General features: G+C 43.2%; 1 protein-coding gene across 2 annotated transcripts in view; it reads left to right on the forward strand.

Moving 5' to 3' along the window:
• Nucleotides 1-25,654, forward strand: part of TNRC6B (trinucleotide repeat containing adaptor 6B) — a 250,363-nt gene that overhangs the window by 177,827 nt on the left and 46,882 nt on the right. For both annotated transcript variants that reach the window (XM_069586058.1, XM_069586059.1), the window contains 5 exons: nt 4,870-4,957; nt 10,111-10,132; nt 17,312-17,653; nt 19,997-22,345; nt 24,799-24,957. In XM_069586058.1, the coding sequence (XP_069442159.1) occupies nt 4,870-4,957; nt 10,111-10,132; nt 17,312-17,653; nt 19,997-22,345; nt 24,799-24,957 (2,960 nt within the window). The remainder of the gene's footprint in view (nt 1-4,869; nt 4,958-10,110; nt 10,133-17,311; nt 17,654-19,996; nt 22,346-24,798; nt 24,958-25,654) is intronic.

Consider the following 25,654-nt stretch of genomic DNA (forward strand, 5'->3'; position numbering starts at 1 on the left):
GGGGGACCTCGTGTGTCCGAGGATTTGTGCTCGGTGATAAGAAGAGGAGGAAGGGCAGCAGTGGACTTCACTGTGGCAAATGCAGGCCTACTCGGCTTCCTGTTCTGCCCTGACCAGTGCTCTGAGCGGGGCAGGCCAGCCCCTGTGAAGACAGGAGCAGCAGCTCTGAAAGCGGGAGGGGGAAAATGGGCTTTTCATTGACAGAATTAGAGGTGAAGGAAGTGTCGGTTTGTGTGTGCACACCAGTCCCAGTTTGATCCCTTATTCAGTTCCCAAATGTGTCCCCTTGAGTTTGAGAAGTGCGGTGATGTTCAGCAGGGCCCTGCTACCCCTCTGATCTCATCCACCGCCTTCTTCCTTCTTCACTCTACTCCACCCTTCTTGCCAAACACACCAGTGTCATTCCTTTCTACTGCTGTTCCCTCTGCCTGGAATCCTCTGGCGCAGACAGCCGCATCTCCCTCAACCTCAGTGGGTCTCCATGTTTAGGCCCCCTTATCAGAGAGGCCTTTTCTAACCATCATGTGTAAGGTGGAACCCTCTTTACTGCCTGTCCTTCTCAGGGCCAGACAAGAGGCAGGGCAGAGGTGGTGAGATGTACATATGAGGGTGAGTTTCTTATGGGTTGAAGTTGTCAGGGAAGGCTTCACTGAAGCAGACAGATACTGAGCCAGAACTTGACAACACGGTAAGGTGTGACTGAGCACCAAAAAAGGGGAAGGTTTTTGCATCAGGTGTGCACAGTAGGTGAGCGTAGTGTAGAAATAGGACCTGCACTGTGAATGGCCTTGGATGTCAGCTCTAGGGAATTGTCATCTAGCTATTCCAGCTCTTTGGATGTGTGAAACAGCCAGTTTTGGGAAATGCCAGCATTGTCACTCTTTAATGTCCTGAACTTGCAGACAGGAGTCTTGCTCTGCTTCAGCTCAGATGAATATTGGAGTCTCCCCTTTTATTCAAATACCGCCTTTCTCAAAAACAAGTCCCTTGCACATACTTCTTGAAACCAGTAGTTGTTTATTTAAAAAAAAAAGAAGAAAGAAAACACTTGTATTTTCTTCACCTTAGCCATTTTAGGAGTAGTTTTGGCTTTTACCATTCTTGATTTATTCTAGATTACGGTGTTTACACTTGCATCTGGCTAATGGTAAGCTTAACATGAGAATTTAGAGTAGTGATTTTCAACTCCATCTACATGTTAGAACCACTTGGGGTGGGGGCTTTGAAAAAAACCCCGTAGATACCTATATGATTGATCTGGAATGTTGCCTCTGGTAATGGTTTACTACCATTTACTCTCTGGCCCCTGCCCAAGCTTTAACACTTGCTCCGGTATGGCCTTTGTAACAGAAGGATCACACTTTGCGTTTGGTGGTTGTATCCCTTTAGTCCCCTTCCATTTGGAACAGTTCCCCCATCTTCCCTTCGTGTTCGTGACCTTGAAATTTTTGCAGATTTTAAACCCATGGTTTTCTAAAATGCCTCCCAGTATGGGACTGTTTGATGTTTCTTTGTGATGGTATTCAGGCTGTGCGTACCGCAGGATTAATGCTGTGTTCTCAGAGTCTCCTGTCATGTTGTTACTCACAATTTCAGTGTGTCCCATCACTGATGATCTTCATGTGGATTACTTAACTAAGGTGCTATCCACCCGGCTTCTCCTCTGTATAATTATTATTTTCTCCTTTGTAGTTAATAAGTGTTTCATGATGTGGTGCTTTAAAATTATGTGAATATTACATTCCTTGGTGTTTTCAAGGTGTTCACTTATTTCTTTCTGTAGGGACTCACGTTTTCCTATCTTATACAATGGCTTATAATCTGTTGCTATCATTACATATTTTTAGTGTCATATTGTCCCAGATTTAGCTTGTAAGACCCTCTTCAGGCTTCTGTGACCATTTGACATGTCCCTTCATTTGTCAAAGATTTTCTTGCTTGTTGGGAAAGAAGGATTTCAGCTCATTTTGTGCTTTTCATCATCAAGCTCCCAAATTAGTTCTTTCTCAACAAAACAAAACAAAACAAAAAACTGTGATTGTCTTAGTGAAGGATGGTATTTAGAAGCCATGATCTGGGTTCAAGGTATGTTCCTAGCTACTGTATTTGGATGTTGCTTGTTCCCAAGCCCTATCAGTGATAGAGCTAGGGAATAAGTGTGTGTGTTTGCATATATGAAGGAATATACACATATAGACACACAAAATTGCATCTACTTTTTTTTGTTATGTCTGTCCCTGTGTATTAAAAATCATGAGTTCATGCCAATAACTAATACTGATCCAACTCCGCAGGGTTCATTGAGTTTTCTTTTTCCATCTTGGTAACTCCTTTTTTCAATACTGAGAAACCTGACTGTTGTCATCCTTAATGTATTTATTGGTCAGTCCCCCATGTAACTGATCTCCCATCACTACCGCCATAGATGGGTGGGTGCCCTCTTCACCCTTGCTGGGCTCTGACACAGCATAGAGATATTTCAGAGTTCCTCAGATGGTTCTAAGGTACAGCCAGGATACAGCACAACTGAAATAGAAGAAAGGTGAACCCCCCACTTTTTGATTGATTATTAAGTGAATGATAAGGTTAAGTCAGGTTTGGTTTGGGAAAATGAATTTTTCCTAAGAAAGTGAGATTTAAAGAGAAGACTCAATTCTACCAACGCACAGTAAAAGATCAGGGTGAAAGCACAGTCTGTCTCCTGGAAAGCTTCAAAAAATATTTGTTTTGGAAATAAATCTGCTTGTAGTGAACATAAGTTTCAATCCCTTCCCCTGAATTACCTGTTTGTAGGAAAAAATATTTGAAAAGGTTAGTTGTTTTTTTGAGAATGTGTCTCATTAATGACTAACTGCTTTTCTTTGTTTTACCTTGCCTTTTTAAAATAAACTTTTACAACATTATGCTTTTTAGAGCTTGAATATTCAAACAGATACTCATTCAGGCTATGGTTGCTCTTTTTCTATAGTCAGTTGTACTTTAAAATATGGAAATCAAGTTACAGTAACTGGGTCATGAGGAACCCCATCTTCTCCTTCCATTTGCAGCCAGAGGAAGCAAGAGGCTCTAAGAGCCAAATATAACAGGATCTGCAGCCAGCCTACCTTAGATGGTCAACATCTATCTTGCCAGTTTTTGTAAATCCATTTTCTTAAAGTAGTACACGACTGCAAGTAGATTTTCACCAGGAACTTCACACTTAGGCTGATGTACACATAATCCGACTCCAAAGAAAGCAGCCTTAAGCCTAAGGAAATTATAATAAAATCTCTTCTTTGGTTGTAGTTTTAAGTTTTCATGGATATTCGGCTTCCCGGTTGACTCAGTGGTAAAGAATCCGCCTGCAATTCAGGAGTCGCATGTTTGATCCCTGGGCTGGGAAGATCCCCAGGAGCAGGAAATGGCAACCCACTTCAGTGTTCTTGCCTGGGAAATCCCATGGACAAGAGGAGCCTGGCGGGCTACAGTCCATCGGGCTGCAAAAGAGTTGGACACGACTTAGCAACCAAACAACGTGGACAGCAACAACATGGCGTTGTGTTGGAATGTGAATTGTGCACTTTAGGCTTTTGTATATTTATGCCCAGAAGTATAGGAGAAAGGGCCACTGAAAACTTGATATATAGGTAAAACACTTCGTTTGCGTGTTCAGTTCTTCTTTTCTATAAATGAAGTGTCACTGCCTGCTCATGGGAGTATGCCTCAGTGCTGGCCCTTGGTTCCTTCTGGGTTGGTTGAGGGAGTTTCAGTCCCCAAACTTGAGTCCTTCAGGAGCCATCATTGTGGTTTTTGCCATGTCTGCAGACATTTAACGCTTTTCTTTGACTTTCAACTTAGCCTTTATCTAAGTGATATCTATGAAACCATGGATTTGCTGTCGGATCCCCTAAAACCACAAGTATTGCAGATGGCATCTTGTCAGTTGTTGGGAATTGGGAGCTTGATTTCTAACTCTTTTTCCAGCTCTGAAATTCAATAAGCTTGGCATCTGGGGTTTCCAGCCGTGAGTTTTGACGTTAACGCCAGTGGTTGTTTATGCGTTTTTCCCAGTTGATACATAGAAGTCGTCAATTTTCTATATATATTAGAATATTAGATTGTATGTAAGAACATTTTATGTAATACAGTAAGTATTGCATTTTGCAGTTATTTTTCAAATGTGAGGGATAAATTACATGATCTTAGTTTCTTAAGATTTGGTACATATTTCTGCAACTAGAATGCTTATTTTTATGTATTATTTTTATTTTAATTGAGAGCAAAACCTGATGATCCTGTGAAATCACCCAACAGGGAATACATGGATTTACAGGACCTTCAATACAGCCTTAAAAACACAAGTAGAAAACATGTAAAACATACAGTGTTAATAATGTAGAAGAAAAATACAGAATTTAGAACATAGGGTTTTATATTCACTGCTCTGAAGATGTCATGGGAAAACACCTAAATTATGATAAATACCTGTATACTGTAACTGAAGTCATATATTCTGCATTCTTTGTGAGGAGTATTGTCAGAAGCCAACAGAATGTTGTCGTATATTCAAATTAGGTTCTTTGCTGAGTGGAAATACAATAATCATGCGTGTGTGTGTTTAGAAAAGATGTTATAAAAACTCACTTTACTGGACTTCTTTAAAACCAAACTTAATATCATGTTGCAAAAGGGGTTACAGACCGAAATAAGGAGGATAAGTAAATATGATGGGTTTTATGTGTCCTGCTAGCTTAAATGGAGTACTGTGCTCTGCTCAGTCAGAGATGAAATGTTTGTCGCCTTGCACACCATCTGTAAGCACTTAATTTGCTGCACAAATAGACTGTGAGCATAGGTGTTTAACCTTGTGGTATGACATTACTTTAACAGAGAGAAGGAGCAAGAAAGGGAAGAACAGTTAATGGAAGACAAGAAAAGGAAGAAAGAGGATAAAAAGAAAAAAGAAGCCACTCAGAAGGTGGGTTTAATCAATTAAGTCTGTCTTTACATCCGCCACGAATCTAGAATGAATTGCTTTGGCGTGGATGCCTGACATCTTAATAATGCCACTTGAGGCATTAGTTTGAGAGCTTTAAGATTTGAAAGTGGGAGAAAGTTAAAAACCTGCACTGGTTATCGTAAAGTAGATGTTAAAGTAATGCTGCAGCCGATTTGATTGAAAACAACAGTGAGTAATATCAAGAAAAGCAGGAGAGTTACCAACACTTAAATGCTTGTTGTGTTTCCTTGTTTGTATCGTAATTAATCTCCATTTTCTTAAGTTTATGGAATGATTTCTCAAAGCTTGCTAGAGTTTGCCTTGATATTGTCCTTCTGGTCCACCTACATTGTCATTTTATATGAGTCTGCTTTTTGATAATTCCATTAAAAAAAGTCTCCCTCAAAGTCCATAAAGAATCCTCCCTCAAAGAGGATCTGGTCGGCGAGGGGGAGCGCAACTTCCCTGGTGGTTCAGTGGCTAAGACTCTGTGCTTCCAATGCAAAGGCCTGGGCTCGATCCCAGGTCAGGGGACATAGGTCCCACATGCCACAGCTAAGAGTTTGCATGCCACAACTAAAAATCCCACATGTTGCAGCTAAGACCTGGGTCAGCCAAATACATAAATACATATTTTTTTAAATTAAAAGACAGTCTGGTGGGCCTGCTTAGTGCTCTGAAGGAGATAGTATTTCATGGCTTTCAGGCATTTGCTAGGGAAAAAGAGATGCTAAAAGGAAAAAAGACATAAGACCGACTGATGTCAACTGTCAGGGCTGGGGGGAGCAGAGTGGCTAGACCTCCCTGCCCTGTCCCCTCTGCCCTGGCCATAGTCTGAGCTGACTACCCGCCCTCACTGCTCTTTTAGCTTCAAGAGCTTCACCTGGCGGGCTCTGGTTCGGCAGCGGTGCTGTAGAGTCACTTCGCCTCCAGTTCTTGTTACCACTGTCTGACACACTTGGGAAGCAGACCCTTACTGTGAGGCAGGTTTGAGGGTCCCTGCTATGGAGCCAGGTTATTGAAGCTAGGTTTAGGGAAGGGGGCAACTGTTAACAGGGTTCAGAGGGAACTCTAGATTTAGAACAGACTCAAGGCATTCAAGGTCAAGGGACACTGCAAGTTTCCCCTGCATTGTTAGATAGCATTTCCCTTAATTCTGGTCTCTGAATTACTGAAATCATATAGGAGTGCCGGCATAAGACACAATACTGGAAATATTTTCTGGCTTAGATTGCATGTGACCGTGCTGCATTAAACATGTGAAACGTAATTTATCTTCAAGGTTTAATTAAAAGGAATATTCATTATTGTTTGTGCCGTAATAGACTACTGTACTCTTTAAGGTTTTGTCTGCTTTTAATTGTGTTTCTGGCTCTGTTAATAGTGGCGGGCTCACCATCGCATCTTCATGCTGCCAGGATACCTCCTTCTAATCTGAACTTGTTGAAACTGTCTAAAATGACAGTACAGAGTCTGAATTAAAATGTCAGAAGACCACCCAGAAGCTTGTTTTATACTTGGTGGACAAAGCCACCTTCCACGTCACTGAAGTTGTTATATGTGGGTCCACCATCTCTGGGTTGTCAGAGGTGTTGCCCCTGTAGCCACACATACTGACTTTCCTATGGGAGTGATGGGAGAGTGAAGCTCAGTGAGGATTTCTTTCCTTAGGGCATTCCCATTTCATCTACTAAATTGGTACAAGAAATGGATTTTGCAGTCTGTGGGAGGGCATGGTTATAAGCTCTCCACTGGGGAGCTTGAACAAAGGCTGATAACAGGAAAATGCCGAATAGAGTGATTGTTTGGGGCCTTGTGTACAGTTCATCTTTGTTTTTCACATAGATAACAATGTCTTTTAACCTGAAATATCAGTGCTAGAAGTGATTAATAATAATGTGCATCTGTAAACTTTTGTTGTGGATCCCCCTAATAGAAAAATGATTTAAAATAAAAGATGGTCTGGGTTCATTCTAGAGTGAATTGGGATTATTTGTGCAGAGAATTTCGTATGTACAGCTGGACTGTCTACCCTGTGTGCTTGATCTGCATTAAGAACTGGTTTAAAAGTTACAGCCAAGAGAAATATCACTGTAAATGAAATTTCACATGGTATTAAGAACAATAAAAATTTGGTCACATTTGTTCAAAAATGTTCTAGATTGGCTGGCACAGGGTCTAGGCTTGACACGCGGTCTTTGATATTGTTTTACCATCCTGAACCATTGTATAATTTCAGAATTAGATTCTGATTTAGCACTTTTAAGGAGCAAGCACAAAGCTCAGCATGTGACTGTCTTAGTGGTTGTTAACCTCACTGTAGAGATAGCATCTCAACTAAGAGACTTAAAATGTGCTATGATGCAAAGAATTGTAGAGAATGTGCCAGGGGCCCTATAATGGGGTCACACACTCGTTCAGTCAGAGAACGTGTGGTGCCTCTTCTTAGTGCTTCCACATCTTTCTCGCAGGCTACCCCATTGCTTTATAATCATCTCTTCATGTCTATCTTCCCCATTAGCCTGGCTGTAAGTTTCTCGAGGTTTTATTCATGTTTACATTTCCAGTAACTAGGACAGTGCCTAGGACAAAAGCATTACTCAAAAAAATGTTTGTTTAATAAGTAAATGGTCAAGAATGAATGCTGGCAACATAATGTTCATGGAGAACTGACTTTTATTTAGCTAAATTAAATTATTTATGCGTAGAAATTAAACATGAGCTGCTTTCCCATTGTTCTCAGTGGTTATGGTGGTTTGTTCTTTCTAGAACCATCCTGAGTAAACGGTGTTAGATTTCCAGTTATGAGGGAGGTGTCTGAGAAGGATTTCGCCTCACATTCATTAGGCTGATGGTGCTCAAGGATCATTGTTTAGCATTAGCAAAACCCATGCTTTGATCATCCAGCTTTTCACCATCTTGGGGGACAACACTTTTAAAAGAACCACATTTTAAGACATATTTGGCATTAGTTGGGTTTGTTGCTTACAGCTAGGGAAGACATTGACTTCCTGTAATAACTGATCTTCAGATGGCATTCTAAGAAGTATTTATTTACTGTGGTATAAATTGCCGTAAGGAATTGATAATGTGGTTGCAAATCAGTTCATTCCTGGATAAGGTGGGGTTACAGAAAAATTATACAGTAGAACTGAGCTCTGTAACAGTTAGTACTGGGAAACATTCATTTTAAGAGGCTGCCTAGCACAAATTCAGTGCAGCTAAATTAGCTTGTCTTTTAATGCAAGAATGTAAGAAACACTCCAGGAGGTCATCCAGATGGATTGTTTAATTCAGTGGTGTGCTGGAATCCATTTTGAAGCGGGCTGGTTAGCCACAGGATAGACCTTCCGAAGATGAGCATGTTTTCATGAACATCCAGAGCAGTAACTTAGTATGATTACCAGCCGCAAATAATCAGACCTCTTCTTTTCTATATGAATATTTTGGTTCCAGAAGTTGGAGGACCAATACAAAAAAATGTTTTTTGAAGATTAGCAATTGGGAACAGGGGGTCAGAATAACCCATGATTTCAATAATGTGATTTAACCCCTGTTGGAATTCTGGTACATTTCCTTTGGAATGTTTTCTTATTCACGACCTCTTGTGGTTTTGTTTAAATATTATAGGGCATGGATAATTAGATGCCCTCCTTTATTTTCCCCTCTTAATAGCAGAAGAGTTTTCCATGTGGCTCCTAGTCATCATTTCCAAACTCTCTCAAAACCCATTATTATATTTAGCATGCCCAACCTTTTAGGTTAATCACTTCCAGAAATGTATTAGTTACTATATAAAGGAATACTTTCAACAAAGTAGTCTATATTTGTTCAAATTTATGTGTGTCTGTATGCTCAGTCACTCAGTCATGTCCGACCCTTTGCAACCCCATGGATGTAGCCCGCCAGGCTCCTCTGACCCTGGGATTTCCCAGTCAAGAATACTGGAGTGGGTTACCACTTCCATCTCCAGGGGCTCTTCCCATTCTAGGGATCAAACCCATGTCTTTTATGTCTCCTGCATTGGGAGGCAGATTCTTTACCACTGCTCTACCTGGGAAGCCACATTATGATTTCAATCTTACTGCTCTATTTCACATTAAATTTTCTATAAACTTTGATAATTATAATAGCAAACAGTTATTGAGCATTGAAAAGTGAAGTCGCTGAGTCGTGTCCGACTCTTTGCGACCCCATGGACTGTAGCCTATCAGGCTCCTCCGTCCATGGGATTTTCCAGGCAAGAGTGCTGGAGTGGATTGCCATTTCCTTCTCCAGGGGGTCTTCCCGACCCAGGAATCGAACCCAGGTCTCTCGCATTACAGGCAGACGCTTTACCGTCTGAGCCACCAGGGAAGGGAAAGTCGCTCAGTCGTGTCCGACTCTTTGCGACCCCATGGACTGTAGCCTACCAGGCTTCTCAGTCCATGGGATTTTCCAGGCAAGAGTACTGGAGTGGGTTGCCATTTCCTTCTCCAGGGGATCTTCCCGACCCAGAGATAGAACCTGGGTCTTCCGTATTGTAGGCAGACGCTTTACCCACTGAGCCACCAGGGAAACAGGCCACCAGGGAAGCAGCTTAATCTTTACAGCAGTCCTTTGCAGAGAGATACTGTTATTATCTTCATTCAACAGATAAATAGAAAACTGAGATCACACAGACAGGAGGTGGGAGAGCTTGGTTTTGAATCCAACTTTCCTACTGTGAGCTCCAATGCCTCTGAGCGTGGGCCCTTAAACTTTGCTTTCTGGATTTGAAGTCAGGTGTCTGGGTCCATGCTCAGAGGGAAATCTTTTTGTATCTGTGGTTAATTTTGTTTCTGGGCCTCATCCATTTCCTTTTCTGGATGTTAGAATGGGAAACAGTATCCCCAGTGCAGGGACCTCATTATTTATTAAGAGCGAATGCTTTTTGTCTTAATTTTTGGACTCTTTCATAATGACAGTCATATAAGTTACAGCCAGACATATGGCCATTGTCTTTAGAGGGATGTCTGAGCTGACTTTTTCTGAATTTTAGCTCTGCCTATGTATCTGACAGCTTGAATTATTTGAGGTACCAGAATTACAGTAATCTTATAATGCTGGTTTAGAAAGCAAGTCTCATTTACCTATGTCTGTTTATTTTGCAGGTCACGGAACAAAAAACCAAAGGTAAGATTTTCTTTTTCTTTCTTTTTCGATTTGTGCTCTTTTGTGTTTAGATTTTACACTTGCTGACTCAGCCTCCAATCCACTTGATGCATGAGGGTGGGTGTAGGGTAATTAAGGTTGGTTGTCTGCAGTCACTGAAGAGCAGTAATGACAAACTACAAGTACTTATACTAGTGTTTCTAGTTGGCCTTATGTTTCTTTAGCAGGCAGGAGAGTAGATAGAGTAATTCCCCATTTTGAAAGTAAGGAGGTCATGATTTTGAACAGAACCTTTTCAGAATTTTTCTTAACAAAAGCAGCACACTAGCCCCTACTTTACAGATCGCAACTACAGAGTTGTTAGCCATCTTGATCCATGACAGGCATTGAGTCTGGAAACGAGTGTTATATTTAGGATGGCACACTGTCTTCTGAGCTAGAGCCTGGAATATGCTTTCTGAAAAGATAATATACTTTACCTCTTACAAAATAATGATATCTGGTAAACAGAAGCAGATATCCCTGAGGTCATTCTCAACCTCTAATGGTCTGCCTGCTTTCAATTCTTTCTCCTCTGTTACTTTTGACTATGCAGTCTTGTCTGGTGATGGTCCTACTTTCGTCAGTCCCGTTAAGGACGGGAGACATCATTCCTTGAGACCAGTGTTGTAGCCCTTATCCTCGCCCATTTGAATATGATGTTCTCTGCTAGCATATGTACCCGAATTATCTGCATAGAGCTGTCAAAACACCCAAGCCCAGTTCTCTTCCCACACCTTCATGGTGCCAAGCCGTAGCTATAACAGGTGTACTTAGGGAAGTTCTGTAGATGACCACAGTATATGTCCCAGATTGAGAACCACTGTCCTAGATGAAGGGAATTGTGATGACCTGGGGGAAGATAGGGTCATAGAGAAGCCACGGCTTGATGAGAGCTTCACTGAGGACTGGTTTCTTCATTGATCTGTTTTGTTCTGTTGGACTAAGCATGTCACACAGTGATGGAAGACTAATAAAGGCAGTACTAGTTTCTTATGAAACTTAGTTCAGGAAAACAGATTCTCAGATGAGTAGACACTACTGCCATATATTTCTAATCGAAAGGCATTTCAGGGAATTCCCTGGTGGTCCAGTGGTTACGACTGCATGCGTCCACTGCAGGGGACAGAGGCTTGATCCCTGGTCGAAGAGCTAAGATTATGCATACCTCATGGTGCTGCCAAAAAAAGAAAAAAGGGAAAGAAGGGCATTTCAAAGGAGAAAATAGTCTAGAATTTTGTACTGATTTATAAAATGAGCAAAACTTACTAGTTGTAATTATTTTAATTAGTTAAATAGTATTCTCTCTTTGTACTTTGTCAGTTCCTAACTCAGAAATAGGCATTATTTTGAAAGTATCTTTGTAAAATACTTGTTTGAAATATAAATTATACTTTAATATAAAAATAGAGTTATTGATCATGAAACAGTGTCCGTATTTTCTGAACCAACATTACTATCTAGGAAAGGATTTTGTTTTTATAGGACTTTTTGATGACTTATGGGGACAACAGATGAGAAAATTGGCATTTTCCTGAAAAAATCCAGACTCTGTGGTTACTGGAACACAGTGGTTGGGTTCCTGGGCCTGGCCACAATTTTTAATACTTGTGAAGCCAAGGACCAGTTGAGCTGTTGAAACAAGCTGCTCTGTATGCTAAGTGGTATTTCTATTGGAAAACTGAAAATCTGTTAGATTTTTCTTTCTTTTTTTTTTGTACCAGGTCTGTTCTTAGAATCACATTCCTCTTTCCTCTGCCAAAGCCTTAAAAGTTAAGTTTTCTTTTTTACTTCTACCCAAAGTTTCCCTCTGTTTAGGGTTTTTCTCATACCTACCATAAAATGGAGTACAGTTTCACAGTTTCCAAATTCCCTTCAAAAATTAAAGTAAAATAATTCTGAAGTGAGCCGAGAGCCTGTTTTGAGTCTTATAATGTATTTAATTGTTAAAACCAGAGAATAAAAATAAAAATTATCCCTGAGATGTGTTAGACCAATAGAAAACGGAGACCCTGATCTTTTTACCTTTTTTTATCCCATTTTACAGCCGTATCTTCATCTTTGTTCCCAGGAGTCTGCCTGAATCCCACTCCTCTTCCCTCAGCTGATGTTTCTGGGTCCTGTTCCTCTTCCCAAAGATGATGCCTGCCTTGGGCAGCCTCCCCTGAACTCTGAATCCACCTCTCTTTCCCCAGCAGATCCTATGAGAAAAAAAGAAAAGACTGTGTTGGTGTCAAGGCTCTGGTTGTACAGAGAGGACTTGAAGTAAGATCTGTCCATATTTCAGAGGAAAAGTAGATTCAGTATATATTTTTTATCTTCCATCTTTTTTTTTTTTTTAAGGGTGAGGCTTTTGGAGAGAACAGAATGGGGCTTTCAAGTGGAGGTCATGGGCATGGGCTAGAGCTGGGTCTGCTACTCAGGTAACAGATACTGAAAGGTACTTAGCAACTGATCTTGCTTGTTGGGTATTGGTCTTGGAATTGGATACGTTTGTAGGGTTGATGTAATAGACCAGATTTAACAGGGGTGAAGGATACAATTAGGATTAAAGAGGTAGGCTATGTAATGGAAGGGTTTGGACTTAACCATCTAGTGTTGTTGGGAAGGTATTAGGTTTTAGGGTGACAGTTGGCTTAATGAAAGTTACCAGTATGAAATAATTGATTTATAGAAACACAACTTTAAGCTACATTACTAGAAATACAGTATCTCAGCAGGGATTTTCAGTTCCTATAATGGGCACCACTCTATGGAAAGAAACAGAGATCAACCTCTGTTGGATGGACCTTGAGAAGTTCAGGCCAGATCGGTCAAGGAATTGAAACCTGTGTCCCCTCTGGGAGGACTAGACACTGGAAGAGGGGAGGGAATGTTTAACCCCCAAGGAAAGGCTTCCCACATGGGGAAGCTCTGATAACTTCAAAGATCTGAAGGACTTTGGTGCCTGACACTTAGCATTCCCTTGGTAAATGTCTGTTGGTGAGTCAAAGAAACAGGGAAAAACTTCTGGCTCAGTATAAATTAAAATTTTTAAATATTGTTGTCCAAAGCAAATTCATAATCTTTACCCACCTGGGACCCAACGAATAAACAATGTTTTCCCATCATCATACCTGGGATGATGGACCATTTTATTCCACTGGCCTAAACGCTTATCTTTGAGTCTATTCCAGAAATCTTATTACAGCGACTACATAGTGCTCATCGTAATAACCTTCAGTTCAGTTCAGTCGCGTCCGACTCTTGGCAACCCCATGAACCGCAGCACGCCAGGCTTCCGTGTCCATCACCAACTCCTGGAACCTACTCAGACTCACGTCCATCGAGTCGGTTATGCCATCCAACCATCTCATCCTCTTTTGTCCCCTTCTCCTCCTGCCTTTGATCTTTCTCATCATCAGGGTCTTTTCCAGTGAGTCAGTTTTTTGCATCAGATGGCCAAACTATTGGAGTTTCCGCTTCAGCATCAGTCCTTCCAATGAATATTCAGGACTGATTTCCTTTAGGATGGACTGGTTGGATCTCCTTGCAGTCCAAGGGACTCTCAAGAGTCTTCTCCAATACCACAGTTCAAAAGCATCGACTCTTCGGCACTCAGCTTTCTTTATGGTCCAACTTTCATATCCATACATGACTACTGGAAAAACAATAGCTTTGACTAGACGGACCTTTGTTTTCAAAGTAATGTCTCTGGTTTTTAATATGCTATCTAGGTTGGTCATAGCTTTTCTTCCAAGGAGCCAGAGTCTTTAATTTCATGGCTGCATGTACTAACCTTGGGTCTACTCTAATTTGAGCTTCCCTGGTGGCTCAGTGGTAAAGAATCTGCTTGCCAATACAGCAGATGGGGGTTCAGTCTTTGGGTCGGAAAGACCCCTTAGAGAAGGAATTGGCAACCCAGTCCAGTATTCTTGCCTGGGAAATTCCATGGACAGAGGAGTTGGACATGACTTAGAGACTAAAACAACAAACAACAACTAGTCTAATTTATTGATATTTAAGGCAGGCTCCGCCCCCGCCCCGCCCCTTCCCCCCCCCCCCCCCAATTCAACCAGTTCCCAGTAAACTGGGAACAAAATCACTAATGGTTTAATGAGGAGAGAAGCTTCCAGTGAGATGATTTGGGCAAAAGCCAGTGTGTATTGAGTTTGGGGAATGAGTGCAAGGTAAAGAAACAGAGACAGTGCTTAGAGGTTGCTGAACAGTGTTGAGCTTGCATCCGCCACTCTATGTGTCATCAGTCTTTAAGATTTTTTTGTATTACATTGATTATTATTCACCAAGAAATTCTTCAGTCTAAAATAATGTCTTCTGTAGAACACGTTTGTATTTTAGCTATTACTTTTAAAACATTACTGGAATATTTTGTTTTGTTTTTTTAATGTTTGATACCATCAAGGTATTTAAAAAGGAAATAGTTTATTGGTCCTGCCCATCTCAGAATTTTCTTCAGAAAACTTTTATCTGAAAAAGCATCTTATTGAAGTTTTTCAGAAGTAGAGGCAATCAGAAGTTCCTACTGTAAGATGAGATTGGTATAAAATAATGGCAATAGAGAAGGGGAGAAGATTGAATCATTAGAGGAAGTAAATGGTTTTTGGTGATAAATGAATGGAAATTAGAAAGTAGGATACCCGGTTTTTTCCGCAGTGTCTTTATTCCCCTTTGAAGCAGAGATCAGGTTTAAGCCACAGACCTTTTCTCTGGAAAATAAGAAACTATGCCGTTATTTTGAGCAGCTTATCTTCAGAAATATTTGTACCACAAGCTGCAAACAAATTAAGATTCAGAGAGAAAAGAGAGGACCTGAAAAGTAATTCAGACTTAATCATAGTTTCCCTCTCTTCAGTTACCCCTGATGTTTTGGAGTATGACGTGATACCTGCAGGGATTCTGATGTCTCTAGTTGGACTTCAGGATGCAAGTTGGCTTGGGCATCCTGCCTAACACCTGCATTGCTCTCCAGTTAGTGCTTAGAGTGTAGTAAAACAGGGTAGAAACTCATTCAAGCCCTGAAACAGTTGGCTCTTAACTTGTACTGCAGGGAGGCTTTTTCTGACAGTGTCCTAAAGTTTTGAATGACTGATCTCCCAGGAGAGAGCACTGTGTTGGAAGGATAGTCAAGCGGTGGCCCCATTTTATTATGACTTTATTGCTTATGGGCCGTTGTTCCTCTGATGTGATGGTGGGAAAAAGCCCTGGGAGCTTTGCAGGGAATCTTATACAGTATAGGATGTCTATCAGATTTCTTCCACTGTGCTATGAGTGATTCAGAGTTGGTCCAACTGATGTTCAGATCTCAGCTCTATAGGCTCTTCTTACCATGTCTGATTCTATTTTAGGGAAATGAGTGACAAACCTGGTTACTTTAAAGTGGAGATTCTAGTCTTTTTATAGAAGGGCGGCCCTGTAGAAGCATAATTCCTTCTGGCCTAAAAGCTAGTTGGGAAGAATTTCCCCCGGCCTTCCTCAGCTTCTTGTTTATTCTCATAGTAAGAAGAGAGGAGATTGGGAATGCTGTGTGCTATGGAATCTTCCAGACACAGATAGAAAATGAATCATTAATTCATCTGTGTTCATCCATTTGTCAGTCAGTTACACATTGGTCTTTATAAGTCATGCGAAGTCCACTATATTAATAATACTGGGTTAGCCAAAAGTTAGTTCAGGTTTTTCTGTAAGATGTTAACGGAAAAACCCAAACGAACTTTTGGGTCAATACAATATTAAGCAATGGCCTATTTATTTTCTTGAGAAATACATTTATTTCTTTATCCATTCATCCTCTCACCTCTCTTCTTTCCTGGGAGGCACAGTACTGCCTTATGATTGGCTAAGGTTAGACCAGGGATTTAAGCCCTGAAGTTATTCCAGGCTCCTACTCTTCTTCTTCCTGTTACTCATAATATTCCCCAGTGTCCAGCAGGTGTAGATTGGGCCCCCTGATTTCTGATGATGTATCTCTCTCATAGAGGAGCCAGTTCAGTGAACAGCCTGCTGACCCAGCATCATTTTAGCAGTCAGAGCAATACTAGGGCTGGCCCTCGCATGACTCTGGGGTCAGGGAGTCTGGCCTCAGAGTCATCGGAATTACCAGGCTGATTGTCTCTGTATTGCTGCCAGAGTGTGCTGCCAGGTAGATTTTCCTGGAAAGGGTGGAGTCTTTTGGTAGGATGAAGCGAGGGATTTGCCAGTCCAGAAGAACTTTCTCCACTGGGTGGAAGGGAAGCCAGAAGGGTCCAGCAGAGCTTCATAGTCATCTCACATGTTCCCATCCTTCTTGTTTGCCATTTTACAAGGGAGGGAAAACCTTAAATATTGAAACAGGAAAAATATCTACATTTTGAAATTTTTATTTTAAATGAATAGTTGAGAAAAATACACAAAGTCTAGTAAATTTTTTTTTTAATAAAAGCAAAGAGATCTATAACATTTCTAATGTTTACACAGAATGCCAAGCAAGTGTCTTTAAGTTGAGCTGGCTATAGAAATCAAAACCATGTTGATCTTGGGATTCTGTAAGCCTGGTTTCCCTTTAGGGGTATACTTTGTGCCGTGCCCTAAGAAAAAAGGTGAAAGATGGGTTCCTGCCACTGAGGGTTTTCTGACCTGGTGAGGAGAAGGATCTACAAATGGAGAATCTCAATATAAACAGTTTTTTCAATGGCACAGAGATAGACAACATGGTCCAGGAGTGCACATGAAGGGGGCTGAGCATACCTAGTCCAGGGACTTTGGGTAAAGTTTCTTTAAGAATGTGGATGGAGAGAAAGGGCAGCTGGGCTGAGAGCCTTGAACCTTTCCCCAGGGGTTTTGCCTGGGGTCTGTGTGCACCCTTAGACCTGCTCGGCAGCCCTTCAGAGGGCTCCACTATTGATTTAGGGGAGTGAATGGTGCTAACTTCCTTCTCCTCCTTAGTTAATGGAATGTCATTCCGTGATACCGCAGTATTTGAATCCTTGTCACCATCACTTTCCACCCTTAGCTATCTCCAGTAAACTGAAGATGCTGGGGGATCTGGAAACACCATGTCCCTCAGAGTAGGATGAAAGGAGCATTGTCTTATTGGAACCTATCTCATGGACACTTTTTTGAAAAAATAATCTTCAGAAAAATACACTGGATTTCAAAGGCTGTTTCCTCATCTCTCTCTTTCAGTGCCCGAAGTGACGAAACCAAGTTTAAGCCAACCAACGGCCGCCAGCCCGATTGGCAGCTCTCCATCGCCACCAGTCAATGGTGGCAACAATGCCAAAAGGGTGGCAGTGCCGAACGGACAACCGCCAAGCGCCGCCCGCTACATGCCTCGGGAGGTGCCGCCGCGATTCCGTTGCCAGCAGGACCACAAAGTGTTACTAAAACGTGGGCAGCCCCCTCCACCGTCCTGCATGCTCCTCGGGGGCGGGGCAGGGCCTCCTCCCTCCACGGCACCCGGAGCAAACCCCAACAACGCACAAGTGACAGGAGCGCTGCTGCAGAGCGAGGGTGGGGCCGCACCAGGTGAGCGCGCCTCGGGCAGGTGAGCGGGGCGAGGGGGCCGGGGCGGCTGCAGGGAGCAGCGCGCCACTCTGTGTCGCCTGTCTGAAGTCCATGAGAAACGCTGATTATATAGACTTAGCTAGTTAGTGTTAGTCACTTGGTCATGTCCAACTCTTTGCGACCCCATGGACTGTAACCTGTCAGGCTCCTCTGTCCGTGGGATTCTCCAGGCAAGAACACTGGAGTGGGTGACTTTTCTTGTAGACTCTTGGTGTTATTCAGGAGATGGAGGAGGAGCCCAGTGTGAGGTGTGTACCAGCATTTCTCTCCTGAAACTGGATTTCAGTGTCTGGCGAGAGTGCTCTTGGCCCACTGCTGTTTGTCCACATTCTTCGTCCCTTTTTTCGCTTCTTAGACGAGAGCATTGCAGTTCAAGCCCCCATAGCCGCAGGTACCTCTTCAGGTGTGTACTGGGGCGACTAGAAGTGAGACTAGTGCCGAGGCTGGTTCTGAATCTCAAGACGTGCGTGTTTATGTTCCTGGAACTCTGGGAACAGAGAGAGAATGGTGTCTTATATAATGCAGAGCTTAGGGGGAAATCCACATAATGCCATCCTTCGAGTAGATTTCTAAGATCAGTGTTTGTTTGTCGAGAGCCCTGGATTTGGGGCTCTGTTAAAAACTGTATGTAGGTATAAGGAATCTTTACCTGAAAGGCTCTCCTGGAAGTTTTGAGAGTTTTTAATAGATGAATACTAAACTAAACAGCCAATAGCCAAGAACTTCCAAATATCATCCCCCATTTTTTAAAAACTTGTCAAAAGATTTCCACTTATTCTTACAAATGTTTTTTTGAGATTACATTAAAATTCAGAGCTTGAAGACCATCAAGCATTGACAAGGACAGTGAATTGGTGGTTGTTAATGGTAGTATGCTTTATTCTAGTTCTAATTTGAACATAGAATTGCCTAGAGAATTTTTTTTACCATCTTATGTGCAAAGTAAAGATGGAGAAAAAGCTGGCAGTGACATAGGTCTCATACAGAGACAAGCCCTGTTCATGAGGCTTCCTTTGGTAGCCGTCAAGACAGGCCCAGCCCAGACAGAGAACGGCCTCCTGGCCCTTCCTTCCTGGCCCCTCGTCACCAACTGCAAAGGGAAGTGTGAGGGGGTGTTTGTGTCGAGCACTTCAGCAGCTGAGTCTCGCCAGGCCTGGACGTAGACGTGGGTCCAGCATGAGTCACTCTCCTGTTTACATTCTTAAAACCTAGGAGGCCCCTGATCTCAAGAGTTTGAAATTCTCCACTTTCTTACTTTTATATGGCGCTATGTAATTTTTTTTTTTTAACTTCATATTGGTTTAAAGCTGTTTGGTTAAAAAGAACTGAAATACGTTTAGAGGAAATTATTGGTCTTAAAAACAGGTCATTCCCCCTCCTTCCCACGCCAATCAAATATGCTGTGAGCCAGACTCTTTTTATCAAGTTCCTTGGGCATACAAACTGATTCATGCTTGCCTGCCCCGGCATCTAGCTGGGTGGGCATTCATCATTCAGCAGCTGCTTACTGAGCAGCCGTGCCCTGGCTGCCACATGGAATTCAAACATTAGCAAGATAGGTCTCTGCCTGGAGAGCATTCATGTGAGGGAAGGAAGAGGTGAGTGTGATACACGGAGCAAAACAGCTCTAGGAAGAGAAAGGCTGTTTTCAGGTGGCAAGCTTAAAAAAACTTCATAGAAGAAGTGGCACTTGCACTAGACCCAGAAAGATGGATAGATCTCAGCGTGTGAATTCCAAAGGAAAGAACAGTAGATGCCCGTGGGGAATGGAGCCAGGGTGAGAAGGTGCAGTTTGTAGAGTGTGGGCATCATCAGAGAAAGCAGAGAAAGGGGAAAATGGAAAAGTCAGTGGGTCCCAGGTTGTGGAGCATCTTGATCAGACCTCAGGACCAAGAGTTTAGCTTTATTCTTAATGCACTACAAAACTCTCCAGTGCTTTCCATAGAGCAGTGATATAATCAGAGGTGTTCTTTATTAATACTAGGGGTGTTTAGAGTGGGTTGTAGCTGTAAAGCAAGGATAGGCTATTAGCTGCATTGTCTCAGGATACGGGAAGTCCCTTCTCTGTCCCTGGAAGTAGCACGAGGATAGCTTTGAGAGGCTCTGGGGGTTAGAGTTAGCAAATACACCAGCCAGGCAAGACAGAAGAGAGCTCAGACAGGCGTGACACAGTTAAGCAAGGCAGGCAGTGGGCAGAGAACTAGTTTGTGGGGAAGTGATAAGCTCACTTTTGGGGCGGTTTGAGCTCGAGGTGTTGAGATGATGCACGTGCCACTGTGATTAATGAGACCATCTCTTTCTCAGAGTCAACCCTTGGAGGTGCTGCTGCTTCAAATTATGCAAATTCCACTTGGGGCCCGGGAGCCTCCTCCAACAGCGGCGCCTCCCCCAACCCCATTCACATCTGGGACAAGGTGATTGTAGACGGGTCTGACATGGAAGAGTGGCCTTGCATTGCCAGCAAAGACACTGAGTCTTCTTCCGAAAACACCACCGATAACAACAGTGCCTCGAACCCTGGCTCTGAGAAGAGCACTCTGCCAGGAAGCACCACTAGTAACAAAGGAAAAGGGAGCCAGTGCCAGTCTGCAAGTTCCGGGAACGAATGTAATCTTGGGGTCTGGAAATCTGACCCTAAGGCTAAATCTGTTCAATCTTCCAATCCTACTACGGAGAGCAACAATGGACTAGGAAACTGGAGGAATGTGAGTGGTCAGGAGAGAATTGGACCTGGCTCTGGCTTCAGCAACTTTAACCCAAATAGCAACCCATCTGCCTGGCCAGCACTGGTCCAAGAAGGAAGTTCTAGGAAAGGGGCATTGGAAACGGAGACTAGTAATTCCAGTGCACAGGTTAGCGCAGTAGGTCAGGCATCCAGGGAACAGCAGTCAAAGATGGAAAATGCGGGTGTTAATTTTGTTGTCTCTGGCAGAGAGCAGGCTCAAATTCATAACACTGATGGACCAAAAAATGGAAACACTAACTCCTTGAACTCAAGTTCACCAAACCCCATGGAGAATAAGGGAATGCCCTTTGGGATGGGCTTGGGGAACGCCTCCAGGAGCACTGATGCCCCTTCACAAAGCACTGGAGATCGAAAGACTGGGAGTGTTGGATCTTGGGGTGCAGCTAGGGGGCCTTCTGGAACTGACACAGCCTCTGGACAAAGCAATTCTGGAAACAATGGGAACAATGGAAAGGAGAGAGAGGACTCCTGGAAGGGAGCTCCTGTTCAGAAATCAACCGGGTCAAAAAGTGACTCTTGGGACAACAATAACAGGTCTACGGGTGGGTCCTGGAACTTTGGCCCTCAGGACTCTAATGACAACAAATGGGGTGAAGGGAACAAAATGACATCCGGGGTCTCTCAGGGAGAATGGAAACAGCCGACTGGGTCTGACGAGTTGAAAATTGGAGAATGGAGTGGTCCAAACCAACCAAATTCTAGCACTGGAGCATGGGACAATCAGAAGGGCCACCCCCTCCCTGAAAACCAAGGCAATGCCCAGGCTCCCTGTTGGGGAAGATCTTCCAGCTCCACGGGAAGTGAAGTTGGAGGTCAAAGCACTGGAAGCAACCACAAAGCAGGAAGTAGTGACAGTCACAATTCTGGCCGTCGGTCGTACCGGCCCACACATCCTGATTGTCAGGCTGTCTTGCAGACTCTTTTGAGCCGAACTGATTTGGACCCCAGGGTGCTCTCAAACACTGGCTGGGGCCAAACTCAAATTAAGCAAGACACGGTGTGGGACATTGAAGAGGTGCCAAGGCCCGAGGGGAAGTCTGACAAAGGGACTGAGGGGTGGGAGAGCGCTGCCACACAGACCAAGAGCTCAGGGGGCTGGGGAGACGCGCCCAGCCAAAGCAATCAGATGAAGTCTGGATGGGGAGAGCTCTCAGCCTCTGCAGAGTGGAAAGACCCCAAGAACACAGGAGGCTGGAACGACTATAAGAACAACAACTCTTCCAACTGGGGAGGGGGACGACCGGACGAGAAGACATCTTCCTCTTGGAACGAGAACTCCAGCAAGGATCAGGGGTGGGGAGGTGGACGCCAGCCCAACCAAGGATGGACTTCTGGAAAGAATGGTTGGGGAGAGGAGGTTGATCAGGCGAAAACCAGCAATTGGGAAAATGCTGCAAGTAAACCTGTGTCCGGGTGGGGCGAAGGTGGGCAGAGTGAAATCGGGACTTGGGGGAGCGGTGGGAACGCAAGCCTGGCTTCCAAAGGCGGGTGGGAAGATTGCAAAAGGTCTCCGGCGTGGACGGAGACAGGCAGACAGCCCGGTTCCTGGAACAAACAGCACCAACAGCAGCAGCCGCCGCAGCAGCTACCACCACCACAACCCGAGGCCTCTGGCTCCTGGGGAGGCCCAGCCCCACCACCTCCAGGCAACGGACGACCTTCCAATTCCAACTGGAGCAGCGGGCCGCAGCCAGTAACCCCCAAGGATGAGGAACCCAGCGGTTGGGAAGAGCCATCCCCACAGTCGATCAGTCGGAAGATGGACATTGACGATGGCACTTCCGCATGGGGAGACCCCAACAGTTACAACTACAAGAATGTGAATCTGTGGGATAAGAATTCCCAAGGGGGCCCAGCACCTCGAGAAGCGAACCTGCCTACCCCGATGACCGGCAAATCAGCATCAGGTAGGCGATGGCTTTTTCTTACAGGTTTTGTTGAAGAAAAGCAATCCTAAACCAAGCCATTTTTGTTAAGAGGTATTTATTGAACTTAGCTTTGTTCTGAGACTCTTTCCTGCTTTAACTGTAGGCTGTTGTCAACAAAAGCTCTCTTTATATCAAACATTGGTGACGACAGATGCTGGTGGTACGTGGTAACGCTCTTTTTTGGCAAAAGGGAAAGGTGGCATCCCTGGGTTAGTCTCCCCCCTATTTTATTTTTTATTTTTTTGGTAATTATATCGGTCTACAGAATCGAAAAGGTTTAAACCTTGCCAAACAAACTGCTCTAGATTTAAAAATAAAGAATTAAAATAGGAGCAGAAATAGACCTAATTTCCATTCCTGTTCTGCCTGTGGACACATCTTCTGTGTTGCTCTTTCCCCAGCAATGGGAAGCCGTCTGTGTTTGTTCTTGCAGAGGCCATCAGAAAACATTAGAGCCAAGCTGGCATCTGGAAGGTTTCCATCACTTTCCAGATGATTTTTAACAGTTAACCTCTGGAAGTGGCAAACTTCATTATGTGGAGATTGTTGTTACTGTTCAGTCACTAAGTTGTGTCTGACTCTTTGCGACCCCGTGGACCTCAGCACGCCAGGCTTCCCTGTCCTTCACTCTGTCCTGAAGTTTGCTCAGATTCATGTCCATGAGTCAGTGATGCTATCCAACCATTTCATCCTCTGTCGCCCCCTTCTCCTTTTGCCCTCAGTCCTTCCCGGCATCAGGATCTTTTCCAGTGAGTCAGCTCTTCACATCACGTGGCCAAAGTATTCCATCACTTTCCAGATGATTTTTAACAGTTAACCTCTGGAAGTGGAGCACTTCGTCATGTGGAGATTATCTCATGATAATCAGTTGTTCAGAATTAAACTTGCTTCCCTCATTCTTTGGATAAGAAACATCATGCCTAGTAAATTAAAAGTAGTGTTGATAAAAACTTATAAAGGGAGGCGATTTTAAACAATTTTTTAAAATGTAGTGCCTGGTGATGGTTCTTAGTTTGGCATTGGCAACTTGAATGCCCTCATGTAAATCAGCAAATTAAAGGGATGCACCTTGCATCCATGAAATTAAAAGATGCTTACTCCTTGGAAGAAAAGTTATGACCAACCTAGATAGCATATTCAAGAGCAGGGATGTTACTTTGCCAACAAAGGTCCGTCTAGTCAAGGCTATGGTTTTTCCAGTGGTCACGTATGGATGTGAGAGTAGGACTGTGAAGAAAGCTGAGGGCCAAAGAATTGATGCTTTTGAACTGTGGTGCTGGAGAAGACTCTTGCGAGTCCCTTGGACTGCAAGGATGTCTACGCAAGGAGATCAGTCCTGGGTGTTCATTGGAAGGACTGATGCTGAAGGTGAAACTCCAATACTTTGGCCACCTGATGCAAAGAGTTGACTCATTGGAAAAGACCCTGATGCTGGGAGTCGTTGGGGGCAGGAGGAGAAGGGGAACAACAGAGGATGAGATGGCTGGATGGCATCACCGGCTCTATGGACATGAGTTTGAGTAGGCTCGGGGAGTTGGTGATGGACAGGGAGGCCTGGCGTGCTGCGATTCATGGGGTCGCAAAGAGTCGGACATGACTGAGCGACTGAACTGAACTGAACCCTTAATTTGTTTGGATTATTTGAGTTAAAATTAATCATAATACTTAATTTTCCACTCTCCAAAGTAAGTCTAATGTTCAGTGAAACCAGTTATGAAATGATTACTTTTAACTAGTTCTGGTTTTTTTTCAATCTATATTGAAAAGAAAACAAAAGAAGGAAATGAACATTTGCTCATTAATTCTCTACCTAGAAAATGTAAAAGAATTTCTTCATATAGTAAAAACCTTCAAACTATATAGAAAAGCAAAAGGTAATAAATAAAAGAATCTTAACCCTTAGGGTCTCTCCTTGCAGGTTTTAGAACTTTGTGTGCCAATCAGAAATTTTGTTCATCCCTATAGCAAAATAGATATATTTTGGTGCAGTAGGGGAAATTGTACTATATACACTGTTCTTCGCCACGCTTTTCTCATTATTCTGCAAAACTTTTCATGTTAATACATTTCTGTCTTTTCATTGCTTTGTATATAGTATTCACTTGATGGGCAATTCACAATTGGTCTGACTGGTCCCTTTTTCATAGATACTTAGGTTGCTTCCAGATGTTTTCTGACAGTGATGCCATGAGCATTGTTGTACATGTAATTTCATCTACTTTTACAAGTACATGTATGGTATAATTTCCTGGCGGTGGAAGTACTGGACCAAAAGTTAAAGTGACAGTGCCAGGTGTCCTCCGTGTAGGTGGTGTCCACATTTCGGTTTGCACCCATGGAATTCAGGAGGCCCTGTTCCTCCTCCCTTCACCCCCACTGGATGCTACAGGGTTGATAAATCATTCTTTGAGATGCATCTCCTTTCTTTACAGTCTGGAGCAAAAGCACACCATCTGCTCCAGATAATGGTACATCAGCTTGGGGTGAGCCAAACGAGAGCAGTCCTGGGTGGGGCGAGATGGATGACACGGGAGCGTCGACAACAGGCTGGGGGACTGCACCCTCCAGTGCTCCAAATGCCATGAAACCTAGTAAGTATACGGCACTCTTTTTGAGGGAGTCTCTGTTAATTTGGAGAGTCACATGTTTGGGGGAGGGCTGTTGTTACGTTATCAGTTTAACGAGGTTCAGGACCTTGGATCTTTAGTAAATGGTTAGTAGCAAATGATGGAGACTTGGCTTGGCATATGTAAAAATGCTTACAGTGAACTGAAAGTCGTAAGTTAGTATTATTGATTTCATTTAAAGAAAAAAATATTTACTCAGCCATGCTGGGTCTTAGTTGCGGCATGAATGCTCTTCCTTGTGGCACGTGGGGTCTTAGTTCCCCAACCAGGGATCAAACCAAAGCCCCCTGTATCGGGAGCATGGAGTCTTAGCCACTGGACCACCACGGAAATCCCTCGTTTTAACTCGTTTAATGTCTGGCCAGAACTGAAATTTTGATGTGCCTTTTCTCCCATAGTAAGTTAAATAGTGCTCACTATATCTATTTTGCATTTCTGCTCTCATGTTGGTAAAAATAACAATTATTCCTGGCATTTAACATGGAACTAGGTCTCTGCTGCCCAGTGACTTCATCCTTCTGCTCCTTTCTTTCCCCTTTGTCTCTCTCCTCATAGTCCCACCCACACAGGACATTCAAGGTTTCTTGAACCCAACAAAATTTCTTCATTTGAATTTTTTAAACAAAGCACGTCACACTTATTCATAATCACTGACAATCTA

The sequence above is a fragment of the Ovis canadensis genome, chromosome 3 (assembly GCF_042477335.2).
Source record: "Ovis canadensis isolate MfBH-ARS-UI-01 breed Bighorn chromosome 3, ARS-UI_OviCan_v2, whole genome shotgun sequence".
NCBI classification, from domain to species: domain Eukaryota; kingdom Metazoa; phylum Chordata; class Mammalia; order Artiodactyla; family Bovidae; genus Ovis; species Ovis canadensis.